Source organism: Heterocephalus glaber, unplaced genomic scaffold (genome assembly GCF_053883595.1).
Source record: "Heterocephalus glaber isolate CG9 unplaced genomic scaffold, H.glaber_assembly_v1.0 deba00001761, whole genome shotgun sequence".
NCBI lineage: Eukaryota > Metazoa > Chordata > Mammalia > Rodentia > Bathyergidae > Heterocephalus > Heterocephalus glaber.
In genome coordinates, this window is record NW_028258458.1 from 4,197,431 (window position 1) to 4,220,672 (window position 23,242).

The window sequence follows — 23,242 nt, forward strand, 5'->3', positions numbered from 1 at the left end:
TCTCACAACTTTTATTAATACATTTGTTGGTGAACATCTACGTTGTTTCCAGAGCTCAGGTATGGTAAATTCCACTGCTGCAAACGTGTATGCAATTACTGTATGCATGCTGTGTTTAAGACTGTTGGGGATATACCCAGGAGTGGTACAGATTGCTCAACTGGTATTTCTTGTTCAGCCTTTTAATAAGTCTCCATAATGTCATTTCCGTAGTGGTTGTCCTAGTTTACATTCCCAGCAGGAATGTAGGAGGATGCCTCCTCCCCCTAATCCCCACCAACATTCATTGTTTCATTACTTTTAATGATAGAATTTTTTTTTTTTTTTTATACCGGGGATTGAACTCGGGACCTTGTGCCTGTGAGGCAGGCGCTGGAACTGCCGAGCTAAATCCCCGGCCGTAATGGTAGAAATTCTGACTTGGTGAGAAGTAATCCCAGTGTAGGTCAAGGTTAGGGTTAGCGGTTAGGGGTTAGGAATATAATTTAGGTTATTAGTTAGAATTAGGGATTACTGGTTATGATTAGGGGTTAGGCTTACAGGTTAGGACTTGAGTCAGGATTAGGTTTGTGGGTCAGGGTCCAGGCCAGAGTCAAGATCTGGTTTAGGTTTTAGGGGTGGGGTTAATGTTAGGGTTAGGAGTCAGGGCTAGGGTCAGTTTTAGGGTCAGGATCAGATCAGTTACGACCAAAGTTGAGTGTAGGGTTGGGAGTAAGGATTTGAGGTTAGGTTTGAGTTTATAGGAGTAGGGTTATGATTGGGGTTTGGGTTGGGCTCATGGATAGAGTCAGGTTTGGGGTAGGAGTAGAATTAGGGGTTAGGGCTATTTTTACATTTAGGGTCACAGTCAGGATCTGAGTCCAAGTCTGGTTTAGGATTTAGGGATAGAGTTATGGTTAGTGTCAGGGTTAGGGTTAGAATCAGGGTCAAGGTCTGGGTCTGGATTCCATTTAGGGTTTAGGATTAAGATTGAGGTTATTGTTAGGAATTAGGGGTAGGGTCAAGGCCAGGGTTGGGTTAAGTTCACTGTCAGGGAAGGGTTTGGAGGTTAGGGTTAGGGTTTAGGTGTAGGGGTGTGGGGTTAGGAGTAGAGGTAGGGTTAAGGTTGTTAGGGGTAGGACTTGGGATAGGGTATAGATAGGGTTTAGGGTTAGGGGCAGAAGACAGGGTTGGAGATAGACATGGGTTAGGGTCAGAGGTAGGGTAGGATTAGGACTGGACTAGGGTTAGGGCTAGCTGTTAGGGTTACAGTAGGCTTACAGTTAAAGTTAGAATGTAGGTTTTAGGATAGGGTTGGGTTAGGATATAGGGTTAGGGATTAGAGTTCAGGATTGGGGATTTCTTTGGGATTGTGTGCTTGGGATGAAGGCCATGCTGTGTGGGTACCACACACACTGGTTTTGAAGTGACAGCAAGTGGTGGGGGCAGCTTGCCCATCAGATCCTCCTGGTGCTGAGGCTCTGGCCAGTGTCCCAACTCCCACCTCCTGGAAACCTACCCTACAGCTGGAGTGAAGGTTGAAGAAAACAAGAAATTTCTGTCCCCTCCATTCTCGTGCTCCTCAGGCAAATAGTAATTGAGTGCCACTGCATGTTGCTTAGTTTACCCAACTCCCAGTTGCTGTCACCACTGTCCCTGGACAGTGATGAGGCCGCTGTGCCTTTTGGTCCACAGTACAGGGCTGCATGGTGTCACTTGGCCCCATCTGTGATGGAAATGTGTGGTGTCAATAGTCCTGGAGAGGTGTGTGCCAGCCCATCTCTGCTGTGCCTGGAGATGAACTGTTGTGCCTAGACAGTGCTGGTTTAATTATTGCCATGGTGGATATTATGACCATGTTGTTTAAGATAATGAGAGTATGATTATGATATGGATGCCAGCATGGCGCAGGCACCACTGAGGTCAAAGCAACTGCTTCACATTAATGACAGATGGGAAATTGTGTACAACTAGATTTGGGAAACAGTGCTCTGCACAACATGCAAGATGAACTTGGGTTTGGAAGATCATGGGGACAGCGCAGCTTGCAAGGCTGTTTGGATTGGACTTTGGAATCAAGCAGAGGTTTCTTCATCTTTCACAATAACACCATTGCTCAGCTGACAGCAGCACTGGACATTACACTACAAAAGCACACATATTATTTATGCCTCCCTTGATTATTTCATTTCCTGACTCTGGGAGAAAAAGAAAAAAGGAAATTCTCACCCATGCCCTGGCTCCTCACAGGCCAAAGCTGATTCTGTCACAGGACATAGAACCTTGCTCTACAGTATATCCAGCAATGGGTCAAATCGGTGACAAGAAGAGCAAGATCTTCCTGATTTGTACGAACATTTAATGAAAGCTTGGGAAATATAAAACAGTTCTTGATATGCTGCTTAAATTTGACTTAGACCTTGCTCATTTATCTGTACATGTGGAAGACAGTGCAAATTCTGGAAAGGTCTATTCAGACTATACACTTCTTACAAAGAAAATGAAAACATGACACGTGATTGTAACAGGTACTTAAAGGCTACTTTCACTAAGAGTACTGACTCAGTCCGGGGATTTAGCTCAGTGGTTCTGCCACCTGCCTCACAAGCCCAAAGTCCCGAGTTCGATCCCCAGTACAAAAAAAAAGTACTTACTCTTCACTTGGGCCTGCAGATGTCCAATGGTAACCAAAAGAGGATGAAAACTTGGCATCTTTGGCTTCATATTGGATCTGTTTCCTTTTGCTGGATAAAACTTTAGATCAGAATCTTGCTCAGCTCTGGAAGCTGAGAGCACTGAGGTTGTCTTAGCCTCAAAATTTACTTGATCACCCTCCTCCTCCTTCAAGGTAGAAGACACCAAGGTAGAAAACACCAAAATATTTTCAAGATTGATAGGGACATCATAGTCAATAGATTGTCATCTCTAAGCTTTTGCACCTTCCTGCTCCATACTGCATTAACAATGCCTAGAAGTCTCCAGGTGTTAGAAATTAGCAAGTCTGAGAGATAAAGTGTCAGTGGTCTCTCTAGAGGGAGACTGGAGACCCCGGAGAGCACTGACCTTTAAAGAAAAAAGGAGACAGCCTGGGGGACGAACAGCAGTTTATTCTCCTGACACTGTTTGACAATCACAAAGGAAAGAAGTAAGGCTTTTATACATGTAGGAAAACAGCTTAGTCATTCTGGCTATTGTCTTTTTGGTTTTAACATCTGGTGATAACAAGTGACTCTAAGTGACTCATAAAAGCTACAGGCGAATTTACATGTCCCTTCTTTCCATTCACTGATCTGTACATCTAAGACTGCACCGCAGCCCTCTTCTTACCAGACGGTATCAAGAAAGCAGGGCGACCTCAGCAGAAGTCAAGCCCACCAGCCCACCGCAAACATCACAGATGTACATAGTGAATTGTATCTCACCACCCGTAGAGTCACTGGGTCATGGTCCTCTGACCCCAGACAATGGTTACTAAGAAAACTAGGAAAACCTGTTTTTCTCCTGTAAAACCTTTACAACATCTCTTAAAGTTTCCTGGAATTCTTTTAACAAACAGACTTGTGGAAATTCCCAGAAACAACTTCTTAATTTTCTCAGTTAACAAACTTCTTGTGATCATATTCTTACAACTAGATAACTAAATTCTACAATTTCCCACAATAAAGGAATAAGACCAACATGCAGGCCAGACATGGTGGTGCATGTCTGTAATACCAGCACTTGAGATGCAGAGGCAGGAGGATTGCCATGAGTTCCAGGACTATATAGCAAGACCCTGTCTTAAAAAAAAAAACACCAAAAATTTATAGACCAGACATCAGCAAACCACAACCCATAGGCCACATCTGACTTGACATCTATTTTTGTAAACAAATTTTTTAAAAAAATTGCAGTGCCAGTTATATGTAAACGAAGATCTCAGTGTATAATGGATTTATAGTCATGTGTTAGGTCTCAGATCCAAAAAAAGGTTTCTACATGGCACCACGAAATCTCAGGTCAGGAACTGTACACATCTGAACTTCATGGTTGGCCAAAACTCAGGGTCATTTATTCTTAAACGGGACATTCAGCATTCCTGGTTGCCATGGCCTCCCCCACAGAACTTTTAAAAAAGGAATAAAGTAACACTTTAAGATCTGCCCGTACTGGTGTAAGACCTTAACCCAGGGACATTCCCCAGGGCAGGATCAGTTCAAAAGTACCCAATTGATGTGCCCTGATGCCAAACAGACTCTGCCAAGGTTTTACCAGACCTCAAACGAGCTTATGTGAAGGTCTTTTCCTTATCTGATTGACATTTGAAAGGACTCAGAAGAGAGTTGAATGGGCCTGAAAAGGGAAAACACCCTAATAAAAATCACAAAATGAATCTTGCTCGGGAGAGCTGACTTCTTGGCTCTGCCTTCTGGGCGTATTTTACCACATACAGTTTCTTCATGCGAGAAATTCTGCTTTCGCTTGCAGAGTGCTCTTCTGTGTCTTAACTGAATTCTTTCACCAAGAGCACAAGGAACAGCTACACAGTCATTGCCCTAAATCTGAAGGAGGACCCGGTAGTCCTTAGTAAGCCTGTTGTGCCCCTAGAACCTCTTCTCCCCATCTTATATTAAGTTCCAGGAAGAATGAGTCCCATAGGCACTATCAGGATTCACAGAGCTAGACCTGGATGATCACCCACCAGGCCACAGTTTGAGCAAGACTGCAGCGCTGCGCAAGCATCTGCCTCCCTTTCTGTTCCTTCCCTTTCTAACCCAACACTGTGGTTAGTGCCTCGGAGACAGGGCTTGAGACTGCCCCCATTTCTTCCTAGGATGGCCACACTGCATCGGTTCATTTCCCATGTTCACCACTTGTCTCCTGTTTGGTCTGTGGAGTGAGCAGATGACATGGTCTATTGGGCCCCTCCCTCTTATTGATGGTCCCACTATGGTGACACCTGCCATGATGTGATGTAGCCAGGGACCCCTGCCCAGAAGCTGGACAAGATGAGATGACTAATGTAGGGCTTTCAACCTCCAGGACAGTGAGTTAAACTCTTCTTTTTACAAATGCACAGCTTCTATTATTTTGTTATATCAATGGGAAACAGATGAATACAGTATGATTACATTTATGATTTATCATAGTATTCACATTCTCAAAATGACAAGAACATAGAAATGGGGAGACAGGTGGTTGCCAGAGGTGCTGGCTGAGGCAGGAATGTTGTGAATGTAGCCATGAAGAGGGTAACAGAACCCCAATTGTGGCATTGTATGAAATGAGGGAAAGGGAATATGAGGTCCCTCTCTCTCTCTCTCCCTCTCTCTGACTTACAGTTACCATCAAATAAAAATAGAATGAAAAAATGAAATCGAGGACCTTGAGAACAACCCCTTGTAAAGAGATTAGAACAGGATCAGAAGAAGCTGAAATGAAACCACCATAGTATACAGAGAAAAATGATGGAGAGTCATGTCCCAAGGTCCAAAAGAAGATTGCTTCATAAAGAAAGGGTGGTAAATAGTTTGCATTTGATGAAAAATGATGTGTAGGCCCCAAAAGAAGCCAAGAGGTTTTGACAATTGGAAGTTGATGGTAATGGGCTCCTGGGGTTGGAGGGAGGAGCTGACATGCCCTCTCCCATCATGCCCGCCCTTCTCTTCCTGGTCCTGACACCGCCTCTGCCCAAAAAGCTGCCCAGCTACCAGCAGCCCTCCAATGTCACCACAGCAACTGCACCATACAACTACTCTTACATCTGAAATATGTCACTACTAGGGGCATGGAGTAGGAAAATCTTGCTTGCTTCACCACTGTACAGAAAAATGTATGGCTCATCGCCCTCACAGTTTCGTGTTGAATTTGGTGCAAGAATTATTGAAGGCAGTGGCCAGAAACATTGCAGATGAAAGATGCAGCAGGACAGGAGTGGTTTGGAGCTATTCCACGAAGGCCCTGCAGAGGGGCCGCAGGTGCGTATGGGTGGTGTGGAGTGTCACTAGGACATGGCCATTCAAGCAGCTGGTTGACAGATAAGAGGAGTCTCACCAATCCAAAAACTAACAGTTCCAGGAAGTAAAGCAGATTCAGAGGGACAGAGTGATTTTACATGTGAAAAAGCCAAACAGTTCACTGAAGAAAATGGCTTATCATTCCTTCAAGCAAGTACAAGACTGGGACAGAACGCAGAGGATGCTTTCCTGGAGGCTGCCAAGAAAATCCACCAGAATGTCCAGGATAGAAGCCTGGATCCAAATGCTGCTGAGTCTGAGTACAACACAAACCCTCAGCCCTGCAGGGCGGTGGCTCACAAGGGAGCCCCAGCTCCAGAGAGCAGGCTGTGGCTCCAAGGGGCCTCTTTCACCCCTGTCTGTTGGAAGCAGTACTTTTTACTGCTTTGTTGTCTTCTGTACATCTCATTCAGTTTAATTTAAAAAGAAAGAAAAAATAACTCTTGTAAAAGAAGTTTAACACAATGCATATTGGAGGGTGAGCAATATTCCAACTGCCTAGAAAGGGGGATGGTGAGGGCTAAAAAAAAACTAAAATAGAGACTTGAGTAATCTCAAAGTACATGAGGGCTAGGAGGTCAGTGCCTCAGAGTGGGCAAAGACAAAGACACTCTGAGCTAGCCATTATTTATTGGGTATGCAATAATTGGAGTATCGGTGATTTAGGAGGCCTTGGTGATCATGTGTTGATGCTGAGGATCTCATATTGATGAGGGCAGTAAGGAAAGCATTCTCACAACACTAGGTGGGACAAGATAGCAGGCTAATGAAGAACTTGACCTTCCCCCAGTGAGACCTTTCTCTTTTTTTTATTACTACTCAGTTCTCAAAGAACCAGCACGTTTTCAGCTGATGTACTCTTACCCTCGAGCATCACAGTATCACAGTACCATTGAGGCCTCAACTTGTGACCTGAGGCAAAGATGGGAGTTATTTTTCTGCCACAGCTGGCTTGTGGGCAAGGTGACATTGGCCTTCAGATAGCTATAGTCATACTTTAATTATGAAATGAATTTTCCCCAAAATTTATGTAGAATGACTCTTGACAATACTAAACTGCTCAACAACTACATGTGATCTGGCTATCAAAGGCAAGTAGAACATAAATTTCTACTGCATGGTAAATCTAGATGTTTTTCCCCCTTGATTGTCCTTGTGATAGTTACATCACCAGTATATGAGTTCTCCCTTGTGTTGGTCTGAGGGCCTATTTTATATCATGGTGGCATAAATTGTTTTGTAAAAGGAAAGTGTTTCTAATGATGTTTCAGTGTTTGTGCTGATAAAATGTAAGTTATTACTTTGCACTAGGTGCTTTGGCCACTGGAAAAATATGCATTGCAAGAGAAACAATCTTCTTTAAACAACAAATATTTGTTTTACTAAGTTCTTCATTTCTGTTGTGTAGGGAGCAGGGAAAAGGGATGTTACTAGAACCCCTGCAGTAAGTGCTAGTCTCCTGTGAGCCACGGCAACATGAGGCAAATTAACTTATTATACAGGAAAGGTAGAAAAAATAAGACTTTGAGAAGATGAGTTTTGGGCCTGATCAGTGTGCTGCTCTGGGCAGCAACCATACCTTTGTTCAGTACATGGGGAGAAACAAATGTTAACAAGTGACTCAGACAGAGACTTCAGTACATTGGGAGAAACGTAACAGATGACACAGGGCAGCAGAAATCCTAAAACAATGAGGAACTATGCAGATGAAGATTTTGTTCCTCCCAGGATGTCTCCAGCTGGTGTAATCCTGCCCTGGAGCATCACAGCATCATGGGACCATTGAGGTCTTAGCTGTGATCAGGGGCCAAAATGGAGTTATGTCCCGACATGCCATAGCTGGCCTAATCAAATGATTTTTCCCCAAAATTATGTAGAATTGCTCCCAACACTGTTGCTTTCTCCTTGAGAGCATGGTTCAGTGGGTGGGAACTGAGAAGTTATTTGAAGAGTAGGATAGGTAAACCTGAGTGTACCTCATAAAGTACACTCAGTTCAACTCCTGTGTTTACACATTGAAAAAACCCTAACAATGCTAAAGTAAAATTACATCTTCTGGGTTATAAACATGTGGTAGTTCCAGAGTGTTGTATAGTCAAAGTAAAATAAAAATGAAAACTGGAATGTTCAGAAAATAGGATTTTGTTTGTGAACTCACCTTTACTTTTGTCTTTGTTTAACTTAAAAAAAAAATAAGATTCCTGGAAAAGATTGTTATATTCTGTAAAGACTTACATTGATCCACTTAGCTTATACTGTTGCATCAGTAAGGCTTTGCCCAAATATGTGTATATAGTTACAAAGCAAAACAAAAACACCACCTGTTGGGATATAAGGTAGCAATCACAAACTGAAGACTTTGTCTTATTTAGGTGCAATACCCTGGTTCCCAAAGTTAGTTACACTGGGTCTTACTGTTTTCATTACAGAAGGATTACTCAGACTGGATTGAATGGAACAAAATGCTATTAATCTAAGTATTTATAAATAAAGAACATATATCTAGATTTTTTAAAAAGATCTTCACAAGAGCCAAGGAAACCAGGTGAGAGATCCCAGTACCTAGTTATTGAATAGTAATATGTAGTGAGGATTGTAGGAAAGACAGGTTTACATTACCAATATTGCTATCCCCCAATCTTTTGCAGCAGAGTATGGAAAGGTGATCAAATGCCATCCACTTGGAAGAAAGAGGAAAAGAAGCGGATTTTCCTTGGACTCCAGCATTGATCCCATGAAGGAAAATCAGCACCAGGTAAACTTCCTTGCACTCTGACTGCAGGTCAGTATCCTGTTCCGGGTCTACAGAGCTGTACCACACTTGGGAGGAGCTTGTGAGACAACTCAGCTTCTGGCTCCCATCAGCACTGCAACTGCAAGTGTCTTGCATTTCAGTATAACCTCACCGACAGGCAGTTGTCAGTGGCTGCAGACATGTAGCATCCCAAGAGCTGTGAAAGCCTCAGTAACCATTAGCATTGGAGACAGCACTGCACCAGCACCAACCTGGGAGGTATAGGACACCAGTTTATATCCATGTCCACCGTGGTGGACCTGGGCTCATGGCTTCCTCTAACGCTGCCATGGCCATGGGCTGTAAGAATGGTCTGGAAAACGTCTCCCAAATCTGTAGTGAAGCTTCCTGCTAAAAGCCATTCCATGAGCAAGCCATGCTGTAAAGACCTGAATAGGGACCTATTCCTTCAAACTACAGACTTTGACACATGACCAGGAAGGCCAAGAATACTCAGGTGACAAGATGTAATGAAATACCAAAACCAGGTGCCAATAACTGGCCCTAAAGCAACTATGAATCTATTGACAGAAATTTGATATAACTGTTTTAAGAAAGTGATCCCATGCTCAAAAAATATAAACAGTATAAATAAATGAGAAAAGAAAATATGACCAGAGCAAAAAATTTAACATAGAGATGTAGGTGAGTTTTAAACATCAAAAAGAATAGAACTCGTGTATCAGAATGAGAGTCAGACAGCATTCACAGGATGGGTCAGGATATTCATCCAAACCAACAGGTGTTCAGCTCTATGAGTAGATAGGAAAACCATAGAAAGTTTCTGGATTGCAATATGAGTGACCAAGCAACTTGGTGAAACCTAGGAATTCCAGCCTTTGGATACATATGTAAACCAGTGCTAACGGCACACAGCTGATTGGGAATGGGAACCTCCTTTCTGGGGGATGGGAAGGGAAAACCTCAGCACACTCTAGTGAGGGCTGAGTTTGTAACCAGACAGGAATAAAGCACTAGCAGAAATGTGACCTGGGTTCAGCCTGGTGACCAAGGGTAGGAGAGGTAATTCCTGGCACTTAGTGTTGGGGTGAGGAGCCAGCTCATAAGCACCCCATCTACCTGCTTCAGTAGAACAAGCAGAGGGTGGGTTAGGCAGAACTGGAAAGGGGAGCCACTCTGAGGAACTTTCTCTGACTTGGTAGGTGTGGGAGAACAGAAACTCCCTCTTTTCTGTCTGTGGCACAGCTGCTTCTCTCCAGGGAGGCACCATCCCTTATAGTTACCTCGGGCCCAGGGGAATGGTGATTGTGACACAGAAAAACTAAAGTCATGGGGCAGGGTGAAATACATCAGCAACTAGATCAGGGGAAGCCAGACTCCAGGCTCGGAAAGTCTCAGATGACAGCCAGAAGGTCTGAAAACCAGCTGACTGTGATCATGTTCAGGCAGACAGATTAAAATGCAGCCCTTTCCTCTGCCACCATAAGCAGGAAGCAACAAACAGGACAGTTTGATAATTGTGAGAGCAAAGAACTCAGCCACAGGAGGTTTTGCCAGAGGAGGGAGGAAGTCTCATCTGGGAGCACTGCTGTGGACAATAGCAGAAGGCTGGTCACTGACAGCTTCTTGGCCCATCACAGACCCTGGGCACCCAACTGCCTCTACTCTGCTGAGACCCTGCATTCAGCGTAAATGCAACAGTAGACAGACACTGGCCAGCCATGGCTCCAAGAGTAGAGAAAAGAGAAGTAATCCCAGTGGAATAATAGCAGAAATAAGCAGCAAAAGAAGTCATACAAACTATACAAACACATGAAGACTGAAAAAGTACACTTTTAGAAGATCAGTAGGTCACTGGAAAAATCAGGTGGGAAATTGAACAATTTTCAAGATCAAATGATAATGGAAACCAAGCACATTGAAATCTATGGGACATAATGAAAGCAGTACTAAGAGGCAAGTTTATAGCTATGAGTGCCAACATTTGGAAAACACAGTGACCCCAAAGAAATAGCAAAATGATGTGTCTCAAGGTCCTACACACACAAGAACAAGCAAAACCCCAAACCAGTGAAATGAAAAAGGTAGGAAAGATCGGAGCTGATGGTAATTATCAAGACTATGAAAACAACATGAAGGATGGATGACTCAAAGATTGATTTTTTGAAAACATAAGCCGGATAATAAACAGAGAAATTTATGAAAAGAAGGATCAAGGAGGCCCTGATTAGTAAAGTAGAGGTGACAAAGATGAAACCTCAAGAGACACCACTGATATTCACAAGATTACTAGGAACTATTTTGTAAAAATATATTCTAATAAATTGGTAAATCTAGAAGAAATGAATAAATTCCTAGGCATGTATGACCTATCTGCAGAAAAGCTGAAGCAAGAAGTTATAAAAATTGAAACAGAACAATAAAAAGCTATGAGAGTGAAGTAGTAAAAGCTATTCTAACAACAACAAAAAAATCTTAAGATGATGAATTTCTTGCTGAATTTTACCAGATCCTTAAAGATCCATTTTACATGAAATAAAAGGTAGAAATGTTAGGCTTCCAAATTCATTCTATGAAGCCAGAATTAACCTAATATGAAAACCAGATAAGAACTCAAGACCAATATTCATGATGCACATGAACACAAAAATCTTCAATAAGATTCTTGCAAATGAATCTCCACGACACATTGAAGAGATTGTATAAGCATTACTAAGTTGCTTTCACCCCATGAATGCAAAGGTGGTTCAACATACATAAATCAATGAATGCCATACTGTGTATGTAGAGCAAAGGATAAAAATCACACGAATACCTCAATAGATGCAGAAAAAGCATATGACAAAATTCAACATCCCTTCATGAGAAGTACTATGAAAAAATAAGCATAGAGATATGTTACCTTAAATTGATAACAACCATGTTTGAGAAACCCACAGCCAAAAACCACACTAAACAGGGAAAACCTGAAAACTTTTCCTATAAAATAAGGAATGAGACAAGGGTACCTATTCTCACCACTACTATTTTTAAACATCACTCAGACCAATTAGGGAAGAGAAGGAAATAAAAGGGATACAAATGTTGTACCAAGCGAGCTGGTATATCACCAAACACTGGGACAAACGACAAAGTTAAAACTGAAAGGAGTTTATTCACATGTGTGGACTCCACCCTCTAGTAGAGTGAAGCAAGTTTACAGCAGCAGAGCAAGTGGTTACAAAAATGGGAATTTCAGCACTCTGTAAGAGGAGGGGTACGAGGGGAGTTCATCTACAGGCCAAGATGGCGTTTCTTAGGTTCACTTTGGTCTCACATTCCCCACTGGTTTTTGCACAAAATCAAACCCTTGATTTAGCCTGATCATCTTTGTCTTTTGATATGGCCTCATATATTTGATTTAATAACATGATTTTTACATTGTCTATCTGTCTGGACACATATCTGGTTATGACCTTTAGTATATAGCGACACAACAACAAACACACAACCACAATTATGACTAAACAAAACTCAGACAGATTGATTGTGTCAGCTGAATCCAAACATTACCAACAAGGTCTAATTGTCTTTGGGATAATATTGTCAATGTTTTAGAAAATAATGACTTAAAAATAATAATCATAACATGTTGAATTACGGGTCAACATAGCAAACATTATTTGTCCCTTTTTAGTCTTAGCTTTTTGTCGCCTGGTTGACTGACGATCCTCCATTTGTCCTCCAGGGTGTCTTTAGGAGCCGCTTTAAGGTGACAGTGATGTATCCACCTTGTCTTTCCTGTGACCTTTATGGCAGATGGCGTCAAGATCACCTGGAAAGGCCCTTTTTAATGTGGCTCTAGAGCCTTAGATGAATGTCTTTTTTTTCCCTCCCTTCACCCCCTCCACCCTTCCCTATTTACAAAGACTTTATTTCCATTTTTTCCATTTCTCATCATTTTTCCTTTCCCTTCTTTCCTTTCCCCTGCCCCTCCCACTACCTCTACCCCTTTGGACATTTTCTTCCTATTTTGCATTATTGATTATTCATTCTAATCATTAGTACATTTTAGGTATACAATATAATGACATTCATCGTTGGAAATTTGCACCTTTACATAATCTCTCTTGGTTCTTATTTTTCACCCTTGCCCAGCCCTCTGTTCAACCCTTCCATTCCTCCCTATTTACAAAGATTTTGTTCCTATTTTTCCATTTTCTCCTATTAATTCCATTCCCTTCTTTCTTTTCCCCTACCCTCCCACTTCCTTCCCCTTTGCCCCTTTTCTTCCTGTTTCACATTACCTATGATACGTTTCAGTCCTTATTTACATTTTGAGTTTCTCACACCAGAGAAACTATTTGGTATTTATACATGTGTGTCCTATTTATTTCACTTAAGAGTATCACCTCAATGTGCATCCATTTAGCTATAAATGTCTCTAATTTCTCATTTTTTATGGCTGAGTAGTACTCCATTTTATTAAAAAAACACATTTTCTTGATCCAGTCTCCAGTTGATGGGCATTTGGGCTGTTTCCAAGTTTTAGCTATTACAAACTGTGCTGCTATGAACATGGGTGCACATATATCACTGTGGTATGATTCTTTTAATTCTTTGGGGAAGATCCCCAGCAGTGGAATAGTGGCATCAAATGGGACTTCCAGTCCTAGTTCTTTGAGGTATCTCCATACTGATTTCCACAGTGCTTGCACCAGTCTACACTCCCACCAGCAGTGGAGCAGGGTTCCTCTTTCCCCACAGCCCCACCAGCATTTGTTATTGGTTGATTTCATGATAGCAGCCATTCTTTCTGGTGTAAGGTGGAATCTCAGCATTGTTTACATTTGCATCTCTCGAATGACCAGTGATGTTGAACATTTTTTCATGTATTTATTTGCTATTTCTACTTCCTTGTCTGAGAAATGTCTATTCATTTCAGATGCCCATTTTCGGAGTGGGTCTTTAAATTTGAGAGGTCTGATCTTTATAAGTTGTTTATAGATTCGAGATAGTAGACCTTTGTCTGAGGAAAAGCAGGTGAAGATTTTTTCCCATATTGTAGGTTGTCTCTTCACACTGTTGGTGGTTTCTCTTGCTGTACAGAAGCTTTTTAATAAGAAGAGATCCCACTTGTTGATTGTTTGTGCTAGTTCATGGGCAACTGAGATTTTGTTCATAAAATCTTTTCCTACACCTGTCTTCAAGAGTTCTACCTAACTTCTGTTCCAACTGGTTCAGCATTTCTATTTTAATATTTAGATATTTAATTCATTTTGATTTTAGTTTAGTGCATGGCGAGAGATATAGGTCTAGTTTTAATCTTTGGCAAGTTGAAACCCAAGTTTTCCAGCACCAGTAAAGAGGCTATCTTTCCTCCAGTGAGGGTGTTTGGCTCCTTTATCAAAGATGAGGTGGCTGAGTGTGTCTGGGATTGCTTCTGCATCTTCTAATCTGTTCCACTGGTCCTCAGGTCTGTTTCTTTGCCAGTACCACGCTGTTTTTATCACAGTAGTTTTGTAGTATAGTTACAGGTTGGGGATTGTGATACCCCCTGCCATGTCTCTGTTACCTAGGATTGCTTTTGCTATTCTGGGTCTCTTCTTGTTCCAAATGAATTTTTGGATTGTTTTCTCAAGGTCCATGAAGTATGCTGCTGGGATCTCAATTGGAATTGCATTGAATCTATATAGCAGTTTTGGAAGTATGGCCATTTTCACTATATTAATCCTTCCTACCCAGGAGCAGGGGATGTCTGTCCATTTTCTGATATTATCTTCAATCTCTCTTTTCAGAGTGCTATAGTTTTCAGAGAAGAGGTCTTTGATTTCTTTTGTTAGGTTGATTCTTAGGTATTTCAGGTTTTTGGATGCTACTGTGAAAGGAATTATTTGCCCTGTTTCTCTCAGTGACTCTGTTGTTCATGTAGAGGAAAGCTATTGATTTTTGTGTGTTGACCTTGTAACCATCTACTTGACTGAATTTGGTTATTAAGTTTAGAAGACTTTTGGTGGAGTTCTTGGGGTCTTCTATGTAGAGTATCATGTCATCTGCAAATAATGACAATTTGACTTCTTCATTTCCTATCTTTATTCCTTTTATTTCTTCCTCTTGTCTAATTGCCATGGCTAATGTTTCCAAAACTATATTGCACAAGAGTGGTGATAGTGGACATCCTTGTCTTGTTCCTGATTTTAGTGTGAAGGATTTCAGTGTTTGACCATTTAGTAGGATATTGGCTGTTGGTTTTTCATAGATGGGTTCTATCAGTTTGAGGTAGAGACCATCTATTCCAATTTTTTGTAGGGTTTTCATCATAAATGCATGTTGGATTTTTTCAAATGCTTTTTCTGTGTCTATGGAGATAATCATATGGTTTTTGTCCTTGGCTCTATTGATATAGTATATTACATTGATTGATTTGCGTATATTGAATCATCCCTGCATCCCTGGGATGAATCCCATTTGATCAGGATGTATGATCTTCTTGATGATCTTCTGCATTCTATTTGGCAGTATCTTATTAAGGATTTTTGCATCTATGTTCATTAGTGAGATTGGCCTATAGTTCTCCTTTTTGGTTGGGTCTTTCTCTGCTTTGGGGATCAAGGTGATGCTTGCTTCCAGGAATGAATTTGGGAGTATTGCTTCCCTTTCAATTTCACTGAAGAGTTTAAACAGTAGTGGCAGTAGTTCCTCTCTAAATGTCTTGTAGAATTCAGCAGTGAAAAGCCCGGGCTTTTCTTAGCTGATAAGTTTTTAATTATGTTTTCAATTTCATTGGTTGATAGTGGGTTGTTCAGAATTTTTAGGTCTTCTTTGTTGAACTTTGGTAATTCATACGTATCTAGGAATCTGTCCATTTCTTCTGTGTTTTCCATCTTATTGGCGTATAGGTTCTGGAAGTAGGTATTGATGATCCTCTGGATTTCTGCTGGGTCTGTTGTAATTTCACCCTTTTCATTCCTAATTGCCTGGATTTGGGCCTTTTCTTTCCTTTTTCTGATAAGGTTGGCTAAGGGTTTGTCAATTTTGTTGATTCTTTTGAAGAACTGACTCTTGGCTTCATTGATTTTTTGTATCATTTTCTTAGTCTCCATTGCATTGATTTCTCCTCTTATCTTTATAATTTCCTCCCTTGTATGAGCTTTGGGTTTGTCCTGCTCTTCTCTTTCTAGAAGCTTGAGGTTCAGTGTCAGGTTGTTTAATTGGGCTCTCTCTATTTTCCTAATATGAGTATTCACTGGTATGAATTTCCCTCATAAGACTGCTTTCATTGTGTCTCATAGATTCCGATATGTTGTATTGTCATTGTCATTTAATTGAAGGAACTGTCTGATTTCTTCTTTAATTTCCTCTCTGGGATTTAAATAATTTGTTTTCATCTTGCACTTCCTGTAATACTTTGTTTTGCTAGAAAGATCTCTCTCCCTTTTAGCATAGCTTCTACTATCTTCATTTTCCTTTTTTCAACACAATTTCAAGTTCTTCAAATTGTGATGCAGAATGTGCCTCTTGCAAGTCATGTGATGCTTCTTGAACATGAGCATTCAAAGATTCATTTTCTTCTTGGAGATCCTGTAACCATTTCCCTCTATTGGCTAGGTCTTTCTCCTTCTCTTCTGAAACAGCCTTCATAGTATTCATCTGTTCCTCCTTTCCTTTTAGTAAGTTCTGAAACTCCGGAACTCGAGAAGTGATAGATAACTGTTGAGCCTTTTCAAGCTGGACATTTCCTATTTCTTCTTTTATAGCCTCTATTTCCTGTTTCAAATCCTGAACAGTTTTCTCCTTATTAGCAACTTTAAGAAGTTCAGCTTCCAAAAGTTCTATAGATTTGATCTTTCCATGGATCACTTAAGTTCTTCAACTAGAGAAGCAAAAGAAACCTGATCATTTTGCTTAGCCTTCAAGTCTTGAACTTCTTTCATCAAGAGATGAATTTTCTGTTCTTATTGCATTCAGTTCCTCTTCTTCGTTGGCCACCTGAATAAGTCCTGTTTCAAGTAATTCTACAGTCTTTAACTTCTCATCTTTTTCTTGAATGCATTTTTCCATTTGTTCCACATCTTTATTAGGGTGTTCAGAAATGAGTCTACAGTCTTTGAACTTCTAATTTTAATCCTTTAGTTTGGTCATTTAGAATCTTAAATTCCTCCATTTTGTTTGAAATTTCACATTGTAACTTATCTTCAAGCAATCTTATTTTATCATCCTTAACATGAATACTTTTTTGTATCTTCTCCAATTCAGGTGCTGCAGCATCCTTCTCATTTGCCAGAGCCTGTAATATTTACACTTTGGCTTTTAATAAGAAATTCATATTCTTGGGCCGGGGATTTAGCTCAGTGGTTCTGCTGCCTGCCTTGCAAGTGGGAAGTGCCGAGTTCGATCCCCGGTACAAAAAAAAAAAAAAAAGAGTAAGAAATTCATATTCTGTATATCCTTAAGTTCCTCCTCTTTATTAGTTAAATGATCATGTTCACTTGCTAGGGAATCTTCAGTTTGTTTTATCTGCTTATCCTTTTCTGCAATCCTTTTTTGGTCTTGCTATGTAGTTCAGGCTGGCCTCAAACTCATGGCAATCCTCCTGCTTCAGTCTCCTGAGTGCTGGAGTTACAGGGGTGCACCACCACGGTTGGCTAATTAGTATGAAAATTTTATCTTGTCCATTTTTTCTACATAAAAGCAATTGAATCCTAAACAGCTGAAACTGTTACTTCGAGGCTGCAGGCGCTGAGCCACGGCGGCATAGGAAGTGAACCTGGTAGCTTGAGCCCCTGCCACCACTGGCACTGCCTGCAGGAAACCCTAGTTTCGTTTTTTGATGGGGTCTTCAATGTGTATAAAATATTTTGCTAATATTCATTGGCTACATTACCCAATCTTATGTGAAGTACATATCAAGACTTCACCAGACACTGAATCTACTTTTACTTTGACAATGGATTTCCTAGTTTCCTTAAATATGTGATGGAAATTTACTCTATTAATTACTCAGTTTACAATACTTTGTTACAGCAACAGAAATAAACTAAGACAACTGTCTTACATTTCTGGATGTTACAAGTAGAAAACTGGTGTCACTGAGTTAATTCAGGTTGTTAGCAGGGGTCCATAATCATTTTGGAAACATTGGAGGATTTTTTTTGCCATTCACAGCTTTTAGACACTGCCCCATATCTTTTGGCTCATGGCCTCCTTCCCTCTTCAAAATAGGCCATGGTCAGTCTATTCTTTCTCATATTGCTTCATTCTGAATCTCTTGTTTCCCTTTCCATTTTTAAAGGACTTTTGAAATTAATTAGGTTCAACCCAGCTACTTCAGGATAATCTGTTTCAGTGTCATCTGGTTAGTAACCTTGGGTCCATCAGAAACTTTATTTCTCCTATTCCCATGCAACATAATATTTTTACTGGGGTCAAGGTTTACCATTGGGACATCATGGAGATGTGTTTACTTGGCCTACACAGTTGGAAAGTTTTTCAGCTGAAATTCAGTTTGGGTAAATTTCACATTTTTAGACATATTACATCTTCCAATTCATGAACATGGTACATCTTGATAATCATTTCCAGACATACTTTGCTTTCCTAATATCATTGTTTCTATCAGTTACTATACCTCTTCACTTCATTCCCAAACCTAACACGCCATTACAAACTGTAATTCTGAGCAATAAATGTACATCAGATGATGGGAGTGACTCAAATTGCTAAATGTTCTATTCCTATTCTAATTTTATACTTACTTTCAATTCTAGCAGAACATCTGCCTTCTGACAAATCTTATTTAGTGCATGAGGGGTTTTTTGGGGGTTTTTTTTGGTTTAAAAAATCCTGCAGATAATTTCATGATTACTTGATGTATACTTGAAAGAGATAAAATCACTATACTTGTATTTTCATGTTTATTGTAGCATTATTCACAGTACCCAAAATATGGAATTCACCCAGATGTCTGTCAATGGATGACTGGATACTAATGATTATATAATCATGTAAGTAGTGAATTATATAAAGCAATTCTGAAGGAATAAACTAAACATAGGCTATTACTATTAAAACACAAAACTTTCACCCAAGTGTAATAAAAAGCTAAGCCATATCAGTGGATGTGGGAGACTACCCTGTTTATTATGCCCAAAGCAGGCTGTAAGCAGTGCAGGGTGTAAAGAGTTAACCCCACAATTGACTTTTTTCAAGAAGTCTAACCAAAGCCTATGTGACTCAGCCAAGGTCAGAGTGACTCACACCCACATTCTGTTTCCAGAATTAAAACCTTAACTAAAAAGACAAGGTTAATTGTTAACCACAACCTATATCTGGTCTGTTCTGTTCCTAACACAAGAATGTTTTGTATCTTCTTTTACAAGCCTTGCCTGAGTCAGCAACATATCTTTAGCAACCACACATAGTCCCCTCACCCCAACTTAATGAATGATTGTGTCACCAATAAATATCACTGATTCTGGCTAATCAGGATCTTTGCTGCTTGCTCAGCACTGACTATCCCAGTTCCCCATTTCTCTTTAATTCTCTCTTCCCTTGGGTCACCAAGCAGATTGGTATCCACTGCAAGGATCTCTGATAAGTGGACTTTTCATGTTTTATTTTGAGATAAGGCCTAAGTTGCTCAGGCTGGCTTGACTCTTGCAATCTTACCCCACACCAGCTTCTTAAGTATGTGAGGTTACAGAAAGGAACCACCAGGACCAACAAGACTTTCTTATGCTAACATGTTAGTTCAGTAAGTATGCTCAAGATGAAATATCTTCTACTTTCACCATTTCATCTCTGGCTGGAATAGCAGTGTGCTCTATCCAAATTCCTGATGATGGTAAGAATTAGAAATTAGCTGCAGTGAAATTAGCCACATGTTTAATGATGTAAAAAGTGATACTATATCCTGCAGTGTAGTATATTTCATGTATTACATGAAACATTTATTTCATTATAAAATACTTAATTTTGATGGCATTGGCCACCTGATGGCCAATTTCAATGTCTAAGCCTAATTAAGTTAGGATAAGGCATGCTGTTTAGTACATTAGGAGTCTTTTTTTTTTTTTTGGTACCAGGGATAGAACTCAGGTCCTTGCACTTTTGGGCAAGGCGGTGGAACCACTATGCTAAATTCCTGGCAATTAGGAGTCTTTAATGCATTTATCACTTATCTTTTCACCTTACCTTGGGTTTTTCAAAATGTAACCCCAGGCAAAATTGAGCTGCTTCTGTATTCATGGGGAAAACAATCTAGAACAGTGAACTAAACCTTCAGTGTTAGGGAGTAAGAAAGGTAAAAATAAGTCAAGGATTCCAGGGGTGGCCTCACACTGACAGCATTTATGTCTTACATGGTTGAAAGCAAATATCACTCACCTCAGCCATCAGTGATCCTTATTGATGATATCAAAAAAGGGCATTGCCTAGACTTATCTTAAAGTTGGTGAAACAGAATACAACCTGAATTACAAAAATTAATCAATTTCCCCATTACTAAACACTGATATTTTTGATGAATTAGATTCTACTTCATGGCATTATTTGAATTTCCCAAGTAAAAAAAGAATGGTTACCAAAGACCAAATGGTATCTGCAATATCAAGGAACAGAATAAAGGATTCTGCTTCATTACAAAGAATAAAAATCATTCTCTCAAACAAACTTCAACCTCATCAAAATTCCTTTGAGTATGTTCTTAGTTACCAAGTGGAGAGACTAATATAATTATTTCATATTCGAGAAAAGGTACATTCTTGCTGTTCTCTAGCAGTGGGGGACCCACAGCAATGTATATTTTTGGTACAATAACTGATCTAAAAATTATCATCAAAATAAATCATGGCAAGATGAGCATGAAAATAAAGTTTACATGGTAAAAGAAACACTTGAAACTGGATACACATGATAATAATGGCTCTTGAAATAAACCAACAAAAACAAAACTGTGTACTGGAAGGAATCTATAATTATGTTGGAATATATAACTTGAGAGGATATGGAAAACACAATATTTGCTAAGCTATACTTTTTTTTAAGAGGTGAACTCAGTGTAAAACTTACCGAGAAATCTTTTTAAATATATATAATTATAAAATGATATCCAATTTGAAAATTCTGGTGCTGGAAAGAAAGCAAAACAGAGTGTACAAACCAAGAATTTATGGAGAATGTCCTGGGAAAATGACAACAAAAATTTAGATTGCAGTGCCTTAATACCCCACAATCACACAAAACAAAACAAACAAAACAATCCTACAAAAATATGAAATCTACTAGGACCCAAGAAATAATTTCATTCACCTATGGAACTATTAGTTAATTTCCCCTGTGATATTTTTGAATGCTATGATGATTGCTGGAATAAATGAAGACTTTTCCACATTGCTTATATACAGAGGGTTTTTCTCCCATTTTTTAAAAAAAAAATTTTAATCTTTGGCAATGGCTATGACTGATGAAAGCTTTCCCTCATTGCTTATAAACATAGTGTAGGGTTTCTACACAGTGTGACTCCTTTTATGTTTATAAAATGAATTGTATTTAGTGAAGGCTTCCCCACATTGCTTACATACATAGGGTTTTTCTCCAGTGTGACTCTTTTTATGTCTATAAAATGAACTCTTACTAGTGAAGGCTTCCCTACATTGCTTGCATTCATAGAGTTTCTCTCGAATGTGGTTATGTTCATGTCTATAAAATAATCTGTTATTAAGGAAGGCTTCCCCACATAGCCTGCATACATAGGGTTTCTCTATAGTGTGACTCTTTTTATGCCTATAAAATGAACTGTTATTACTGAAGGCTTCCCCACACTGCTTACATACATAGGGTTTCTCTCCAGTGTGACTTCTTTCATGTGCTTGACAATTACTGTGAGTGGTGAAAGCTTTCCCACACTGCTTGCATACATAGGGTTTTTCTCCAGTGTGAGTTCTTTCATGTGTTTGACAATTGTAGCGTTGCCTGAAAGCTTTGCCACATTGCTTACATACATAGGGTTTCTCTATACTGTGACTCTTTTTATGTCGAGAAAATGAACTGTAATTAGTGAAACCTTCCCCACATTGCTTACATACAAAGAGTTTCTCTCCAGTGTGACTTCTTTCATGTACCTGACAATATCCATGAGTGCTGAAAGCTTTCCCACACTGCTTACATACATAGGGTTTTTCTCCAGTGTGAGTTTGTTCGTGTTTTTGACAAGCACCACGTGCCCTGAAAGCTTTCCCACACTGTTTACATATGTAGGGTTTCTCTCCAGTGTGAATTCGTTCATGTACTTGACGAGAACTGGGACTGGCGAAAGCTTTCCCACACTGCTCACAGATGTAGGGTTTCTCTCCAGTGTGAATTCGTTCATGTGAATAACAGGAACTGGAACTGGCGAAAGCTTTCCCACAATGCTTACATACAAAAGGTTTCTCTTGAGTGTGACTTCTTTTATGGATACAAAATGAACTGCTATACATGAATGCTTTCCCACAATCCTTACATACTAAGGGTTTCTTTCTACTGTCAGTTCTTCCAGTGTGAGTTCTTTCGTGTGCCTGACAATGACTGCGTCTGTTGAAAGCTTTTCCACACTGCTTACATACATGGGGTTTCTCTCCAGTGTGACTTATTTTATGTCTAGAAAGTGAACCACAATCACCAAATGCTTTCCCACAATGCTTACATACATAGGGTTTCTGCCCAGTGTGAGTTCTTTTATGTCTAAATAATGAACTATAATGAAGGTATGTTTTCCCACATTGCTTACATACATATGATTTCCTCAATTTGTGAGTTCTTTTATGTCTACAAAATGAAGAGTTATTAGTAAAAGCTGTTTTACAGTGTTTACATACATAGGGTTTTTCTGTAGTGTGAGCTCTTTTATGTATTTGAATATTGTAGTGAGAATTAAAAGCATTTCCTCGTTGGGTACACACAGAGATATCTGCTCCACTGTGATATTTCTCATGCATTTGAAAATAATTGGGTGTATCGAAGGCTTCAGTATCTTGCTTACATACAGAGGGCTTCTCTCCAATATAAGTTCCTTCAGTACAATCAGAGTAGGATTTTCCACATTGCTTTCCCCTGGAGGGTTTCTCTCCAGGGCTTATTCTTGTGTGTTTCTGAAAAGCCTGGAAATCTCTGCAGGTTTCTCCATGTTCATTACTATTAGACAGCTTCTCTTCAGATCCCAGATACTCACATGATTTCACTGTACTGTGAGTTCTGATGGGCAGATTTAGTGATGAATAACTCATCAGGGGAGTTCTACAAGCAAGGCTTTCAGTTGGTTGTGTACCAAGTAGTTTCATGTTCACATTAGGGTCCGGAGTCCAAAAAAACATTCCTCCATGTTGATAGTATAATGTACACTGACAGCATTTCTCTGCCTCTTCACTTCTGTAGAAGAAAAAAATAACAAAACAACCAATCATATTTAAAATTGTCTCCTTATTAATGATTTATCAGGAGGCGATCTGGTGTGAGGCTCCTTAACCATATTTGACAATGAATTTAATGTACTCTT

The 23,242-nt window shown here is 39.8% G+C and overlaps 1 protein-coding gene and 1 pseudogene across 5 annotated transcripts in view; both read right to left on the reverse strand.

Moving 5' to 3' along the window:
- Positions 1–11,864: 11,864 nt before the first annotated feature.
- LOC147821147 (kinectin pseudogene) lies at positions 11,865–17,035 on the reverse strand (annotated as a pseudogene).
- LOC101725930 (uncharacterized) overlaps positions 11,865–23,242 on the reverse strand; it is a 34,136-nt gene continuing 22,758 nt past the window's right edge. For all 5 annotated transcript variants that reach the window (XM_087201901.1, XM_087201902.1, XM_087201903.1 and 2 more), the window contains one exon: positions 11,865–23,115. In XM_087201901.1, the coding sequence (XP_087058027.1) occupies positions 21,216–23,115 (1,900 nt within the window). In that variant the 3' untranslated portion in view covers positions 11,865–21,215. The remainder of the gene's footprint in view (positions 23,116–23,242) is intronic.